At 42.6% G+C, this 16,228-nt stretch overlaps 1 protein-coding gene across 1 annotated transcript in view; it reads right to left on the bottom strand.

The window, feature by feature from the left end:
* The window catches only part of ATXN10 (ataxin 10), a 138,917-nt gene that overhangs the window by 64,024 nt on the left and 58,665 nt on the right, over positions 1-16,228 (bottom strand). Inside the window, exons 8-9 of the mRNA XM_086403283.1 lie at positions 14,328-14,436; positions 11,983-12,152 (exon numbers count right to left, since the gene is read on the bottom strand). Coding sequence (XP_086259409.1) covers positions 11,983-12,152; positions 14,328-14,436 — 279 coding nt within the window. The remainder of the gene's footprint in view (positions 1-11,982; positions 12,153-14,327; positions 14,437-16,228) is intronic.

Raw genomic sequence — 16,228 nt, 5'->3', positions numbered from 1 at the left:
GGTCTGAAATTAAATTCTATCAGGACGAGATAAGCAATAGGCTTTTAAAAGCAGGAGAGGTGAACAGTCCAATAGGGACTTCAAGTATTGATTTAAAAAAAAAAAAAAAAAAACGGCTTTTAATATGAACGTGACTTTGATCCTCTTAATTTTCAACTGCAGCCAGGAGGGGGAAAAAAAAAACCACGAAATATGCTAAAGATCAAAACTGTTTCAGATGTGTGACAGACAGCTCCATTATGTTTTTTTTTAGAAAAGGCGAGAACTCTCTAACATTTGCAATAAGAGCACTTTTCTCATTCAGCCAAAGAAATGAAGCCTGGGGAGATACAAAGAAATATCACAGTATCACAAGCACTCGATTTTATTAAGTGGAGATATGTAACAGAAATTCTGGAAACTGATGCACTCAGCAAAAGCTAATGTACCCAAATCAGAGGTCCTGACAATAAAGGCTGAATCTGAATTCCTATTCCTCTTAGCGTCCCACACCTTGGAAAAATAAGCTTTATTATTTTCTCTCCTCTCTATTTGCTACACACACCCCATGCACTACCTCCAACCCAGCTATTATTTTTTGGCAAAATCATCCAGATCCTAGGCTCATGTTTTATTTTTTCAAATCTTTCCACTAAGAATAAATTTAAACTGCAATTATTAAAGCCTCCAGACCTTAGTTGGAGGGGTCAGGATGGTGTCCTACTCTGAAGTACAACAAAGAAAAAATTAACCTTGGTGGCTAATGAACTCAGTACACACTTGTCACAGAGGAGAACCAGAAGTCTACACTCAGGCCGGTTTCCTTTCTTAATAGTATTTTCTCCTTCTTATTAAGATGAGTCACGCACACTGTATGTGACTGTGGGCTTCCCAAGTGGCACGAGTGGTAAAGACCATCTGCCAATACAGGAGACGTTAAGAGAGGTGGGTTTGATCCCTGGGTTGGGAAGATCCCCTGGAGGAGAAAACGGCAACCCACTCAAGTATCCTTGCCTGGAGAATCCCACAGACAGACAAACCTGATGGACTACAGTTCACAGAATCACAATGAGTCGGACACAACTGAGCAACTTAGCATGCATGAATGCCAAGTGCTCTTGAGAGAGGACTGTGAAAAGTATATGGGAAAAAGAAACCAATCCTTAATTTTACCAGCCAGAGATAACTGCTATTAATGTAGTGTGTTTCTTTGGGGTCATTTGGCCATGCATATATGTGTTTGCATAAATATACATATAACAGACACAGAAACATAAAAAGTAGGTGCTCATGAGATATAATGTTGTATCCTACTTCGAATTCCCACTGACCAGGATATCACGAGCACCATACCAGCATGGTACCTGCTTTTTGAAAACATGATTGTATTAGCTGTATACCATATTACCATAACTGACCAAAACAGCCCCAATGGATGGAAAAGTAGACTGTTTCTACTAGTATCTACAATACTGAAGTCGGCATACGCATAAATACAGCTGACCATGATGCAGCGCTTATCTGATGTTTTACACAGATGATCTAATCTACCCCTCACAGCTGCTCTGCCATAAGATGAGTACAGAGTTGCAAAGGGGTTGAATACTCTGCTCAGGGTCACCCAGCTATGATTTAGCAGAACCCAGGTTTAACAGCAGTAGCAGCAGGTTTAAACCTATTTAGGCTGGTTTGAGCCAGAGTGTCTCATTTACTTATAGTGAAATCTAGAATAATCTTCACTATTTCTAATCCATAAAATGTCTTTGCTTAATCTAAAAAATCAACTAAATAGTATCTATGTCTGCAGTTCTATCTTTAACACTTTAATCAATTTCAGATTTATTCTGGTGTTTGTTATGGGTGAAGTTGGATTTTTTTCCAACTAGTTAATCAATCATGTCTGGTTCATATTCACACTAAACTTCTCTTTCCTCTCTGGGTTTCTGGGCTTTCCTTGTCACATGCTCACTTCTTGTAACTTCTCAGGTGTCTGCTTCTATGCGCGCTTCCACTAAACAACACATTTCTGTGTACTGTTATTTTAACTTTAAAGTATATTTTAATACCGTTAATTCCTCCATTATTTTCATGTTTTCTCAAAATTCTGAGTTCCCCCCTCAGGGGACTGTAATTGGCTGAACAGTTAACAAACAATGAGTCTAAAAACAAGTATCTTTACAATATTCCATATTTTTATCTAGGAACGCAGCTGCTTTGCCCCTCACCTAAGTCTCAGATACCTCTTAATTCGGAAACTGAAAATAATGGTTTTTACTATTGAACACAAATCCATTTAAAACCCTTATTGTTTAGAAACTGACCACCTGGCCTAGCAAAGAAAACGGAATTTTCCACCAGGCTTTTACAAACTGCTGAGCCACCCCAGGGAAATGACTTTTACACTCTTTCTTTTGGTATGTTAAGAAACATGTAAATGATGCTTCTGAGAAATATGCATATCCCTGAAATGCAGTTTTCTACACTAGTCTGAAGAAGTTATGGACTAACAGTTCAACAGGAATTAAGAAATACAATCACTGCCAAGAAAAAGTCAGCCCCGCGCGCTGCTTTACAGAACACGGCCCTCCTTAAGGGCTTCTACGTGCTGGTCCGGGATTTCAAGTGTCTCTTTCTCCAGCAAATGTGGACGTGGTGGAGCACAGCAGAGTTTGGGTCTGGAGGTCAGAGGTCAGCCTGTTACTACTGCTCCAAGTAACTCAACCACCCAAGGTCTGACCAACCAGTAAAACAGGGCTCTCACCCTCTGCTCACTGCTCCTCACACTGCAGTTCGGTGGTATGCCAGGTGTTAAACCAGACTGGGTGTGTCCTGCCTGCAAAGGAGCTTAGTCTCTGAGGAAGACAACGGTGGGAACCAGAGGAGAAAGCACAGCATGGAAGAGCCTGGCATGGGCTGGAGCCTGGTTAGTATGAAACGACAACAGTGAGTTGCACTGTATTTCTGTATTCAGCATGACTCTTCCTTTGAAATAATGTTAAACCTTTTCTGCAGAAGAGGAGCTCATCACTCTACAAGATACAGACAGCTGCAACACACTCAACCATGGTATGTGTCCTCTAGCTAGGAATTTTAATTTCATTTACTGCAGCAGGAACTATAAGTTCAGGAAACTAATGGTGACGGTTTGATTTATGAATTTTGACATATTTCTTGAACTCGGATTACATTACAAAAGATGTGGAATTCTAAGCAAGCCAGCTCTTGTCTATACATTCAATCTTCAAATCAATAAGCTGGGATTCTGTGCAACTAGTTTCCGACAGAGGAAAACACAGTCTAACTGAGATGGGCCATAAACCTGTAATTCAGAAGTCCCTTAAAACACTCTCAGGACTGAGCTAGAACCAATTCTGGAATCCACACAGAAAACCCTTCAGCTCTTTACTCGACAATAACAAAAGGGGAATTCAACTGAGAAAGGGTTGGTAGTCAAACTAAAGAGGGAAAAAAAAAAAAGATTCACATGCTTTGCTTTCGCTCTGCTTCCTCCCCAAAGTCCCAAAGCTCAGTGGTAGAGAACCCACCTGCCAAGGCAGGAGGTGTGAGCCTGATCCCTGGGTTGGGAAGATCTCCTGGAGAAGGAGACAGCAAACCACCCCAGTATCCTTCCCTGAGAAATGCCATGGATAGAAGAGCCTGGCAGGCTACAGTCCAAGGGGTCACAGAGAGTTGGACACGACTGAGCAACTAACCAGCAACAACAAAGCAAGAGCAAGGAATGGTCTTTAAATACTGTGAGATGCTGCGCTCAGACGTCTATTTCAATAACCACAGTGGGGAGACGCTGACACGAACCACAGCCACTCACTCACGGTGGGGTTGGAGGTGGCGGGTGTGGGCGGAAGGAGGAGGTGGCTAAGTGACACCAGACACACTGTCAAATGCTCTGCACATAAGCGATCACATTCAATCCTTCCAACCCCTAAGGCAGGTGTGACTGTTTCCATCTTACATGTGAAGAAGCTGAGATTCAGAGAGGTCAAGTCACTTGTCCAAATTTATACTGTACAGCTAAAAGGTGGTGAAATTAAGAGGTCGTGTGGGCTTCTCTAAGCCTTGTCTGGATTCTCCGCACTATCCCAAGCTTTCTGTCTGTTGTAAGGTTTCCCTAGATACATCACTCATATTTATGGAGCCAAATGTTACAAGCCAAGGGAAGAGAGAAGAGCCAGCGCCAGGAGGACTCAATGCCAGGACACTTTCAATAGCCTACCTGGAATTCCCCAGTTAGTCAGGCATAGAGTTATGGTATTAAAGCTTCCTGTGAAAGCAGAAAAATATGTGCCTGGGAAAGAGGGCAGATTAACCATTATCATCCAGGAAGATCTAGGGCAAGGGTTTCATGAAGGAGTAGTCCTCAAGGGAGGAGCGAAGAAAGGTGGTGATGCCTGTGGGTGACCAGGAAGAAATCGCTTTTACTCGCTAAAGTGAAACCTGAGTGATACTCAGATCAAATTGTGTGTGTCATGGTTCTGCCCGGTGGCCAGTGTATGTGCATCACACTGAAGTCTTAAGTAGAAACAACTCCCAAGTGCTGCGATGTCAGCTAGAAACACTGATGCTACATTCACGTACAGAAACTGGGGGGTGGGGCAGGGGGTAGAGAGCAGGGGAGCTGGGTGATGCTTAAGAGTGTTCAAACTACTGCACAACCGCGCTCACTTCGTGTGCTGGCAGGGCTATGCTCAAATTGCTTCAAGCTGGGCTTTAGCAGCACATGAACCAAGAACTTCCAGAGGTGCAAGCTGCATCTAGAAAAACCAGAGGAACCGGAGATCAAACTGCCAAGATCCGCTGGATCACAGAAAAAGCAAGGGAATTCCAGAAAAACATCTACTTCTGCTTCACTGACTATGCTAAAGCCTTTGATTGTGTGCATCACAACAAACTGTGGAAAACTCTTTAAGAGTTGGGAATACCAGACCATCTTACCTGCCTCCTGAGAAACTTGTATGCAGGTCAAGAAGCAACAGTTAGAACCAGACATGGAACAACGGACTGGTTCCAAGTTGGGAAAGCACTATGCCAAGGCTATATACTGTCATCTTGCTTATTTAACTCATATGCAGAGTACATCATGAGAAATGCCGGGTTGGATGAAACACAAGCTGGAATAAAGATTGCTGGGAGAAATAACAACCTCAGATATGCAGATGATACCACTCTAATAGCAGAAAACGAACAGGAGCTAAACAGCCTCTTGATGAGAGTGAAAGAGGAGAGTGAAAGAGCTGCCTTAAAACTCAACATTCAAAAACTAAGATCACAGTCCCATCACTACATGGCAAATAGATGGGGGAGAGTGGAACACAGTGACAGATTTTCTTTTCTTGGGCTCCCACATCACTGTGGACAGTGACTGCAGCCATGACATTAAAAGATGCTTGCTCCTTGGAAGAAAAGCTATGACAAACCTAGACAGCGTATTAAAAAGCCAGAGGTTATCACTGCTGGGAAAGATGAAGGCAAGGAGGAGAAGGGGACGACAGAGGATGAGATGGTTGGATGGCATCACTGACTCAATGGACATAAATTTGAGCAAGCTCTGGGAGATGGTGAAGGACAGGGAAGCCTGCCCTGTTGCAGTCCACGGGGTCACAAAGAACCGGACATGACTGAGTGACGAAATGACAGTAACAAGGAGCAGACAGACAAGGTAGAGAGGCGAGCACAGAGTAGAAAGCTTTCCTGCACTGAACTCAGATGGTTTTGCAGAGAAAGCATCCTGTGACCCTCAGTTCTGAGGGCTAAATTAAGGTCAGTGGGATGAGTGCAGGCTGGGACATCCACACAGGGCGAGCACAGGCCAAGAAGGCAGATGCCTGCCTGCATAAGGAATGAGCATCAAAGGCACTGCCACCCAAACCCACCTGACCTGCACGCGGGCATGCTCAGTCGTGTCCAACTCTGTGACCCCATGGACAGCTGCCTGCCAGGCTCCTCTGTCCACAGGATTCTCCAGGCAAGAATACTGGTGTGGGCTGCCATTTCCTCCTTCAGAGGATCCTCCCAACCCAGGGATCGAATCCACGTCTCCTGCACCAGCAGGCAGATTCTCTGCCCCTGAACCACCTGGGAATCCCCAAACCCACTGAGAGCAGCACAGAGGAGAGCACTAGCACACGCCTGTCAGTGGTGTTTTCTCTGCAACTGTGACAAATAAATGACTCTGTCAGTTGTCGGGGTAACTAGTAAGTCAGCCAGTAATGCTGTACAAAACACGGACTGACCCCCGCTAAGAGCAACGCCCTAGAAAGTAATTAGGGAAGAGCAACAGATTTTTAAGTTTCATGATTTAACAGGCAAATATGCTGCTTAAGAACATTTCAAATAGAAAGAAATCATTTTGAAAAAGGATATAATGGTTTGCCTGTTTGTGGTTCCTCCCATATGGATGTGAAAGGTACTCCTCCCCCTCAAAAAAGGGACGTAAAAATAATCCTCTTATGAATGTTTAACAATCATTATTTAGTCTAAAACTTTATGAAAAAAGTGCAATCAGAGCTATAAAGCTTAAACTTTGAATTAAAATTTGTAACAACTGGCAAATATTTTATGCTATATATTAACACATGTCCTTACAGTCTAAAATGTGGCTATGGATAAATCAAATAAAAATAAGGCAAACTACAAATAATTACAAAAGCCAGCATTTAGCGGAATATTCATTTTTGTTTGAAAAAGTTATTTTAACTGCCTTTGTTTGCAAACACTGTCAGGAAATTTTACAGTAAAATGTAGGTTCCTTGAAGAGGAAGAGTGTGTCTTACTTGCTTTATATCTTCAGCATCAACAACTGTGCTCAGTATGTAGTGGACACTTGACAGATGTTTTAAAATAAATTCTCATTCAAGACACATTTACTGAATGCTTGTATGTGGCAGGTACAATTTAGATGCTGGGGGTCACACAGTGGGTAAAACATTTACTGGGAAATGCATCACGAAGATATAGAAATGAAACCTGCCTTCACAACAGACAAGTGGCCAAAGAGTTTTACACAGTGAACCTTCTCATATACACCGGACTTATTTTTAAACTGAAGTCATGCCTGTAATGAAAGCTTTATGGGTGCATATGTTTGAACACATGGGATCAAACGTATGTGTGAAAGCTAGCAATCTTTCAGTCGGGAGCAGAAGGGGGAAGAGAAGACACTGAACAGCATTTCCACAAAATCTTCAGCACAATGAATTCAGCCACAACAGTGGATGGCCCACCTCAGTCACTATGATTTCTTGGGGTGGGGGCGGCAGTGTCGGGGAGAAGGTAGAGAAACTGGATCACCTGCTCATCCATTGTGAAGAATGCATTCAGCTTTATGAAAAGAACAAACACTGTGTTCGGTCTTTCTTCTATTCAATAATGAGCATCCACTTAAAGAGTTCATGACAACAGCGAAGAGAAGAAGAATGAGGAAGCAACAAACTAAACCCAACATTCCTTATTCTAACAAAGAAGAAGCCGGAGAGTGCTTTCGTCATGTTTGCAGCATTAATACCCATGTGCTTCTCACAATAGAAACCAAAATACAATCTCCATTTCAGGTCCACAAAGGTCTACAAGTGAACGAACCACCACAGAGGTGGCAGGACACACCATGTGAGCTGAGCACAAAACACAAGGCAAGAACCTGACTCCAGGACTGATGCAAAGATCACAGAGGGTAACACATGTTCATAAGCACAAAGCTGGACAAAGCAGACACTCGACAATACACTAGGCGTTGTACATAAGAACATTTCCCTACGATGAAAAGGGAAAGGGAAATCTAGAAATTCCTCATGTGTACAGAGCTAAGACGCACAGAAAATCGGGGAAGATAAATTTCTGAGCACATTTTCAACTGCAGACCAGGCAGCCTGCCCCTCCTAAAAACTGCCCATGGACACAAATGGAAAAGATTACCACCCTCCCTGTTACTATGGCACAGGCCAGCTCTCATCTGAGTTTACAGAGGGCTGCTCCTCCCCCACTGTGCCCTCCCCCTCAAATCAGGGACTCTGGCTGGAGCTTCGGGCACCCCTGCACGCCTCCCTACTAAGGGGATCATGCAGCATATAGCAGTGTCCATTCCACACATGCCAGCTGAATTAAACCACATCTAGTCCCTCTAAGCCTCGGTTTCTTCATTCAGAAAATGACAATATCTTTTCAGCCTTGCCAGAGACATGTCAAAACGTTCCAAAGAACTAATGCAGAGGAATGACCTTTGTAACAGAGAAAGGGTCACATAACTAATCACAGGGGAAGCCATCCACAGGTGGGCACCACACTCAATGCAATGAATGAAGTTACACAGATAAGCAGAGACCTAGCTGGGCTTAAATGACTTCTGACCAAACCTCAGAACAATCAGTAGTGCACGAAGATTGCAGGAAATATGTGCCAATAACTCTGGGATTCTGGTTCAACAAGGAAGGGTGGTCCCTCAGTGCTCCAAGGGGGAAGCTGCACAGGGAGAGATGCTGGTCTGCCTTATCCATCTAAGGGTCCCCAAGGCTAGGGCCACCCACAATTGATGAATGGATGACTCAGAGACAGAGACGTGAGCTGCAAAAGGGTGGCCGACTTCGGACCCAAGGAGCCTGCTTAGCCTCCAGCATCTACGGTCCCAGGTCACTCAGGAAGTCTATTTAAGACATCTTCCCCAAACCCCTGGAAAGCTTCCAGACAAGAAGCTCCATAGTAGAGGGGAGAGAGCACAGGCCCAGGCTCGCAGACAAACCTACACTCTGCTCTGGACTCTGCAGATCACTAACTGGTGGCCTCTCCCTGCAGTGTGGCTGGCAGAACCTGACTCCAGGACTGATGCAAAGATGAAAGAGGGTAACACATGTTCATAAGCACAAAGCTGGACAGAGCAGACACTCGACAAACCATCAGCCCCGTTTCCCCTCTGGGTGAAGGATTAACTTCATTAAGCTTGATGATATAAAATCCCCCCAACACATATCTTTAGTCATGGAGAAAGAGCCAAACGTCCTTCTAGGCCCCGAGCTGCAGCAAAGTGAGACAATCCAGATGCTATAACGAAAATCAACAGCATGGTGATAAGGACCTGCTCTAGAACCATCTGTTTCTCCAAAACGAACTCCACCCTCTGTGGCATCAATGAGCAAGGCTAACACCCAGTGAGTCACGGTTGTGATGCTGTGATAGCTTCTTTGGAAGGAGAACAAAATCCCACAAGCAATGCTTTCAGGCTGAGCTTTTTGTTGGTGTAGGTAAAAAACGTAGGAGAAACAGAGGCATTCTTACGCTCAAAGAACGAACGCCTTCATACCTTCGAGAGTGTTTGCTCAGAAGTCAGCAGAGCTATCAGCAACTGCACACGAGGACACACCATTGACTTCCTGTGAGTCCCACGACCTCTCCAGAGCAGCCCTGGGGCACACTCCGTGTTTACTTACGCTGCAATCTGATCCGACCTCAGTGAGTTATTTCATAAGCCTTTTAAGGGTTACTACATTTTGTTCCTTTAAGAAGGCAATCCAAATTAGCAACAAAAGAATAGTTAAATACAAGAAAACCACCTCTTTTGTGCTCCTGAAGAAAGGCAGTCTTGGTCATTAAAAAGGTAAAGTGTTTTATTCTCCACCAACTTTCTCTTATAAAAACCAGCCCAGTAATTTTCCGAGGGTGGATTAGTAGTCTTCCACTCGTGCCTGTTCACACATGAGTCACTGAAACAGCAAGCGCGTATACAAAAGGGCAAACTGTCCAGCGTGTCCACGCCACGTCCTGCAGGAATGATTCCAGTTATCGATGACGCGCAACATACTACCCCGGGATTTAGCATCTGAGGAGGGCCGCTCCATTTCCAGTCTTTTCTCTCCCCTGCTCTTTAGACTGGATGACTTCTGCTGCTCTGTCTCCAAGGTCACTGACTGTTTCCTCTGTCCTCTCTATTGAATTGTTAACTTCATTCGGTAAAATTTTTATATTTTATTTGGACACTGTATTTTTCAGTTCTAAGGTTTCTGTTTGGTTCTTTTATACAGTTTCTATTTCGCTGCTGAGAAAAGCGATCTTCTCATTCACTCAAAGCATGATTTCCTTTGCATCCTTGTGCAGAGTTACAACTGCTTTAAAACCCACATCTATGTCATCACACAGTCTATCTTCACTATCTTTTTTGTCTTGATAATGGGTTATATCTTCCTGTGTTTCATGTAAGTTTGGGTTGTAAGTTATCTTGGACATTGTGAATGCTATGGTATGGAACACTCTAGGTTCTATTATATTCCTCTACAGAATACTGGTGTCTTATTTGTCTCAGTAGGTAATTACCTTGGTTGGACTTAAACTGAGACTCTTAAGTTGGCGGCTCAAATCTCAGTGTCATTATCTTATCCCCAGCTTGCTGCTTGGAGCCTGACGCTGTCTTGGATTCAGGCGCCGGCAGAGATTCGGGCGGTTGGTACACAGTGTGCAGGGCTTACCTTCTTCTTTCCAGGATTTCCACTTTCACTTTCCAAAAGCTGTGGCTGCTCCAAACTGTCCTTTGACTCTTTCAGCTAAAAGAACTATAGATTTTCTATCAGAGTTTTAACTGCCCCACGTGGCACACTCTGTTGTGCCCTTCATCCAAGTGTCATCTCGACTCCAAAATCGAACTATATCAAACTGGAATGTCTTCACATTGCTGTCTTTTGTCCAGAGTTTACTACTTGCAGGAGGATCAGTCCAATAGTAGCTTACAGGGCCATTAACAGAAGCAGAACCTACACAACTTATTTTTTCCCCAAAACTTTTACTTTTACTCACAATGCTATAGGTCACAAATTCAAAAAGGGCTTTGCCAGGCAGTCTGTCCCTGATTCATGCATCAGCTGGGCAACTGAGGAACTGCGCTTGGAACAAAGAAACTGGGCAATGACATAAAACGTTCCAAGATAGCCTCTCACGTCTGTGCCTGCTGCCCCGGGGCTTGTTCACCAGCCCCCTTCTCTCTCCTCGCTGCATTTCATGCTCCTCCATGTGGGCTTTTCCATGTGGACGTGGTAATCTCAGGGAATCTGCACTTCTTATGTGATGACTGGCCTCTAAGAGGCTAGATATGGGATCTACCCAACCGGTCAAGAGCTAGACCAGAAGCGGTACTGGATCCCTCCCACCATAATTTATAATTCAAAACACTCACAGGCCTTAGTCATCGAGATTCAAGAGGATGGAAAAATAAATCTAACCTCTGAGAGGGAAGTGGCAAAGTCACATTGCAGGAATACATACAGAATGATTGATATTTTTGCAGCCATCTTGGAAAAACATAATCTGCCCCACATATGTTCAGTATCTGACAGAGCAAAACAAATGCCACCAAACAAAAGCAAAACTCTGGAAAGACACAGGCAGGCTGTTCAAAGGGAAGCACGCCGGCCAGCCCTCCTGCTATCTCTTTTTATCATCCTCTCATATCAGCGATACAATTACCCCTCAGCTGTTCAGCACAAAAGAGGTCTCCAGCGGCAGTCTGTTGAGTTTTCAGAGATTTACACTTAAACATTATGTCCACGCCAGAGTATCTGGAAGAAATGCTTATGATGCATAAATGCAGGGCACAGATGTAAGTTAAGATTTGCTTGTTTCTTAAGATAATGGTCCAAAAGAAATTCTGTTTATTAAATGTCTACTATGTGCTTGAAAATTACTAGGTTCTATTTTTCACTCACGTGCTCCATATAATAAGTAGTATGTTCAAACACACAGGCTTAGGACAAGCATTGACTGTTTAATACAAAGGAGACTGGTTCAAACACACAGAGCAAATATAATGCAAAAATTACAAAAGATAGAAACCCTAATACAAACAAATATGACACATTATGTCAAACTGCGGAAACACACACGTATACATATACCTCAAGCTACTCTCTAAGCACTTCAAAGCTTCATTTCCAGAAAACGAATAGATTCTAAATCCTAAATACTATATTCTAAATAAAGTGGTATATGTATACAGCATACTAAGAACCTTACCTTGTCTTGGTTATCTTTATTCTTGTAGCACAGATTCCCAATCAGGCGAATGAGGTGAGACTTGAAGCCCTCAGCCACGCTGGAGACGTCACCGTCTGCTTTAATGGAAGCACAGGCACTGAAGATGTTTGTAGAATCATTGCCGGCCACGTGAATCAGGCGTAGAAGGTCTACAACAGAAAGGATAAACTGTTTTCCACAGGAAAATTTTTGTTTTGTACTCAGTTCAGTTCAGTTGCTCAGTTGTGTCCGACTCTTTTGTGACCCCATGGACTGCAGAATGCCAGGCTTCCCTGTCGATCACCAACACCCGGAGCTTACTCAAACTCATGTCCATTGAGTCGGTGATGCCATCCAACCATCTCACCCTCTGTCGTCCCCTTCTCCTCCCACCTTCAATCTTTCCCAGCATCAGGTTATTTTCCAATGAGTCAGCTCTTCACATCAGGTGGCCAAAGTACTGGAGTTTCAGCTTCAGCATCAGTCCTTCCAAAGAATATTCTGGACTTATTTCCTTTAGGATTGACTGGCTGGATCTCCTTGCAGTCCAAGGGACTCTTAAGAATCCCTTATTTTGTACTAGATTCTCATAAATAAATATAATTTATTTTAATGGATTAATATAAAATACAGGTATAGTATTCTTGCCTGGAGAATCCCATGGACAAAGGATCCTGGCAGGCTATAGTCCATGGGGTCTCAAAGAGTCAGACAAGACTGAAGGGAATTAGCACACATGCACGCACAGAATACTGAAAGCTTTCATCAAAGTAATGGTTAGAAGGCTCTTCAGCGTTTGCCTTACAATTTGCCATAACGCTGACTTGGGGGGTGATAAGCCAAAATGATTATCCCAACCTGGACTTTCTATTTATGCACACAGAAAAGTCAGCTAAAAATTTTCTTCCATCTTTCCTAGTACAAGGTTTCCAAATCCAACTTCTTTATGAAGGCACTCATGTGATAACTACAGTCACTTAAGTGCAAACTGCAGTGCGTGCTAAGTCACTTCAGTCGTGTCCAACTCAGCCACCCCAGGCTCCTCTGTCCATGGGATTTCCCAGGCAAGAATACTGGGGTGGGTTGCCATTTCTCCCTCCAGGGGATCTTCCCGACCCAGGGACTGAACCTACATCTCCTGCATTGTAGGCAGATTCTTTACCATTTAAGCCACCATGGATGCCCCCAAGCTTCAGTACCTATCTGCAACAAGCCATATGATAGAAATCAAGAAGCATGCTGATATTTTTTTTCCCATTGTTCAGATAATCAGAAGGCAGCAAAAGTTCTCTATTAATCTATTTTGGGTACACTCAGAAGAAATACCTTAATACTATTATACTCTATGAAATGCTTATAGGCAGTCTGTAAAGTAGACAATCTTCCAGAGGTTTTATAAACTGTTTCCACATTATCTCATTTACCGCTCTCAATGAAGTCATTAAAGGCAGGTCACTTTCCTGACTTTAAAATGAAGAAACCAGTTTCAGAGACATTGGGCTGGCAGTTGGGCTGACAACCCATGTTTGCTCAGGCTCCAAACGCATGCTTTTCCCGCAATAATTCAGTTTCTCAGTTTTGTGATGTCTTATTTTAACTACCACTGAAAGCACTGCATTCAAAATAAAACGCTGATATGAGATTCTAAACATCTTCTAAAGTTCACTGCTAACTCTTCTACCCATCTAGACGCCAATTTATCTTTCTTGGAAGATGGGTCTCCAGAATAAGTTTACTGTCTTAATAAAGGAAAAAAAAAGCCAACAGTGAACAGCAACCACAAGCATTGCTGACCACAAGCAACAGGTTGTAAGTGAACTTACTACTTATTACTTACAAAATAACTGAACTTATTTCGCACAGCTTTTTAGCAAAGATGATAATATTTCAAACAATAGCTTCCCGTTTAAAACAATTTCCTTTAAGAAGGGAATACGTAATTACTATGGGTAAGGCAATGTCTTCAAGTTCCCTGAGTGAAGCTGGGAAAGTTCACTAACAAGACTGGAGAAACAACAGTAGCGTGAAATCACCGTCGTCCCTGAGGCCCGTCTCCCCATAGCCCTCCCACCCGCCACCGCCGTCACAAGCGCTACCGATGGGCCACCACTCTGGGCGCCCGCGTAAGAGGACGAGGGTCCCCACCCACTGAGCAGGCGATAAACGGCGTAAGGGGCAAAAGCTGCTGCCGGAACACGACGAGTCCTTTCAAGAATATTCCAGAAAATCTTAAAAGAAGACCAATACACTCAACATTAAGGACCTGTGTTTAAACTTTATACTATAGTATGACAAGTCAAAGATTTTTTGATTCAAAAGAACACTATGTGTGATATTTCACTCACCAATCACTCTCTCCAACAAGCCAGGAAAAACCTGCAGATAGCCGAGCAGGTCAGTATTAGCGGTCATTTCACAAAGGACATCAAGAAGTCTAATTGTAGCCAGTGCCTCCTAAAAAGAAAAGAAAACATGACTTTCAAGACAAGCTAAGTGATGTGACTGTCACAAATAACTGTAGGAGAAGAAAATGTTACAAAAAACAGTCAAGAGACACTGCTTGTGACACATCTAAAGAGACAACCAGAATGATCAAGGACAAAACAGAAGTACTAAATACCTACAGGAATCATCGTTTTCACTAACAGCAGATCTGCCATCAAGAATGCAAGATTGTGTGGCTTCTTAGAACAAAGAGTCAGAAAAGTTCTTATTCAAGCAAAAATACCTTCCAGCAGTGGAGTAAATGTTCAAAATGACTAGCTACGTACATAACACTTATGCAAATACTTTCTTTTTAAAGAATTCCCAGCAAGCAAGTTCTACTGAGTAACCCATGAAATACACTGATTTCTTGTCCACAGGAATCCTGTGAAATGCTGTGGTTGAAAGAGCTATGACTGCAGGAACCTGGATTCTTTCTGGGTAAACACAAACCTACATGCTACCTTAACAGTTGGAAAAGATAATATTATTTGAAAATGTTCACATAACTATTAAATAATTTGTATCAAATAAACTCCATGATCAAGAAACTACCACTGCACGGCATCAGGTAGTCTAATTTTCAAATGCAACTTTATTATCTCAGATAACATTCTTCAAAAGAAAAAACAAGTTACTTCCTTTTAAAACTTCTAAATGTGTATTTATTATTCTCCAATTAGTAGAGTATATTTTAATATAGTATTCTGAAGTCTGATATAGCAAGAAACACACATTTTTGATATCTTTAACAGCTTTCATGTGCTAGTTCAAAAGTTAGGAGAAAATATCCAGATGCTAAGTCTGTTTAAAAGACTTGAGCAAACCTATCAACTTATTAGCACGGCACTGGCATCCTCTTTTGTTAAATGAGAAGCTGCTGCCAGTATCCTCTTTTATTAAATGAGTAGCTGCCCAGACTGGCATCTTTAGACACCACTTCTCCTTCAAGAAATGGCTGCCTGGCTGTAGGTCAGGACAGAGCACATATGAAGTTGCCCTGGACACCCTGTCCTACCAGAGAGCAAGGCAGCTATCAAGAAACTCCTCGGTCATGTCGGAAGAAATCAGAAGCAACTGGAAGAGGCTCCCCTGGTTAGCACAGGAGACCATCAGGAAGAATCACTGCTAAAACTGAAAACAAATCCAACGGTTTGTAAGCCGTGACTTCAAAATGATTAAAAGCAAAACTAAACAACTAATCATCTTTGTACAAATTCAAAAAACCAGCTCTAGAAGGCTATTTAAAGGAGATTTAAGACACAGCAACAAATTGTAATGTATGGCTCTTACTTATATCCTGATTCAAAGAAATAAGCTTGAAAAAAAAAATATTAGACAATGGGGAACAGCTGATATTTAAATTTTTTAAGTTTCCGGATGTGTTACTTGTATTTCACTCATGTATTAATATAAAGTCTCCTTATCTTTCAGACACATGTATAAAAGGTTAACTGATGAACTATGTGGGACCCTATGTGGATCTGGGGCATCCAGCGTAAGAATGGGTAGGACTGAGGATGAAACAAGAGCTGTGAGGAACTGATAAGTTCTGGACCTGGGTGATGGGGTTTAACGACATTTTTTCTCTTAGTCTATGGTTTGATATTTTTCATGATAAAAAGATTCAAAATTAGGGGGTGGGAAGAGATGATCTGAAAGTGTCAACTCCTCATTTCTATATTATTATCTGAAATAAACCCAAAAGAAAATTAATCTATCCTCACCTAACAAATTTCCAACCTTAATCATCAGAATGCTT

This window comes from Bos grunniens, chromosome 5 (assembly GCF_055505025.1).
Source record: "Bos grunniens cultivar Pamir isolate PY7600 chromosome 5, Bosgru_T2T1.0, whole genome shotgun sequence".
Taxonomy (NCBI): Eukaryota; Metazoa; Chordata; class Mammalia; order Artiodactyla; family Bovidae; genus Bos; species Bos grunniens.
The sequence above is the reverse complement of the archived record's forward strand: the minus strand, read 5'-3'. Positions and strand labels throughout refer to the sequence as shown.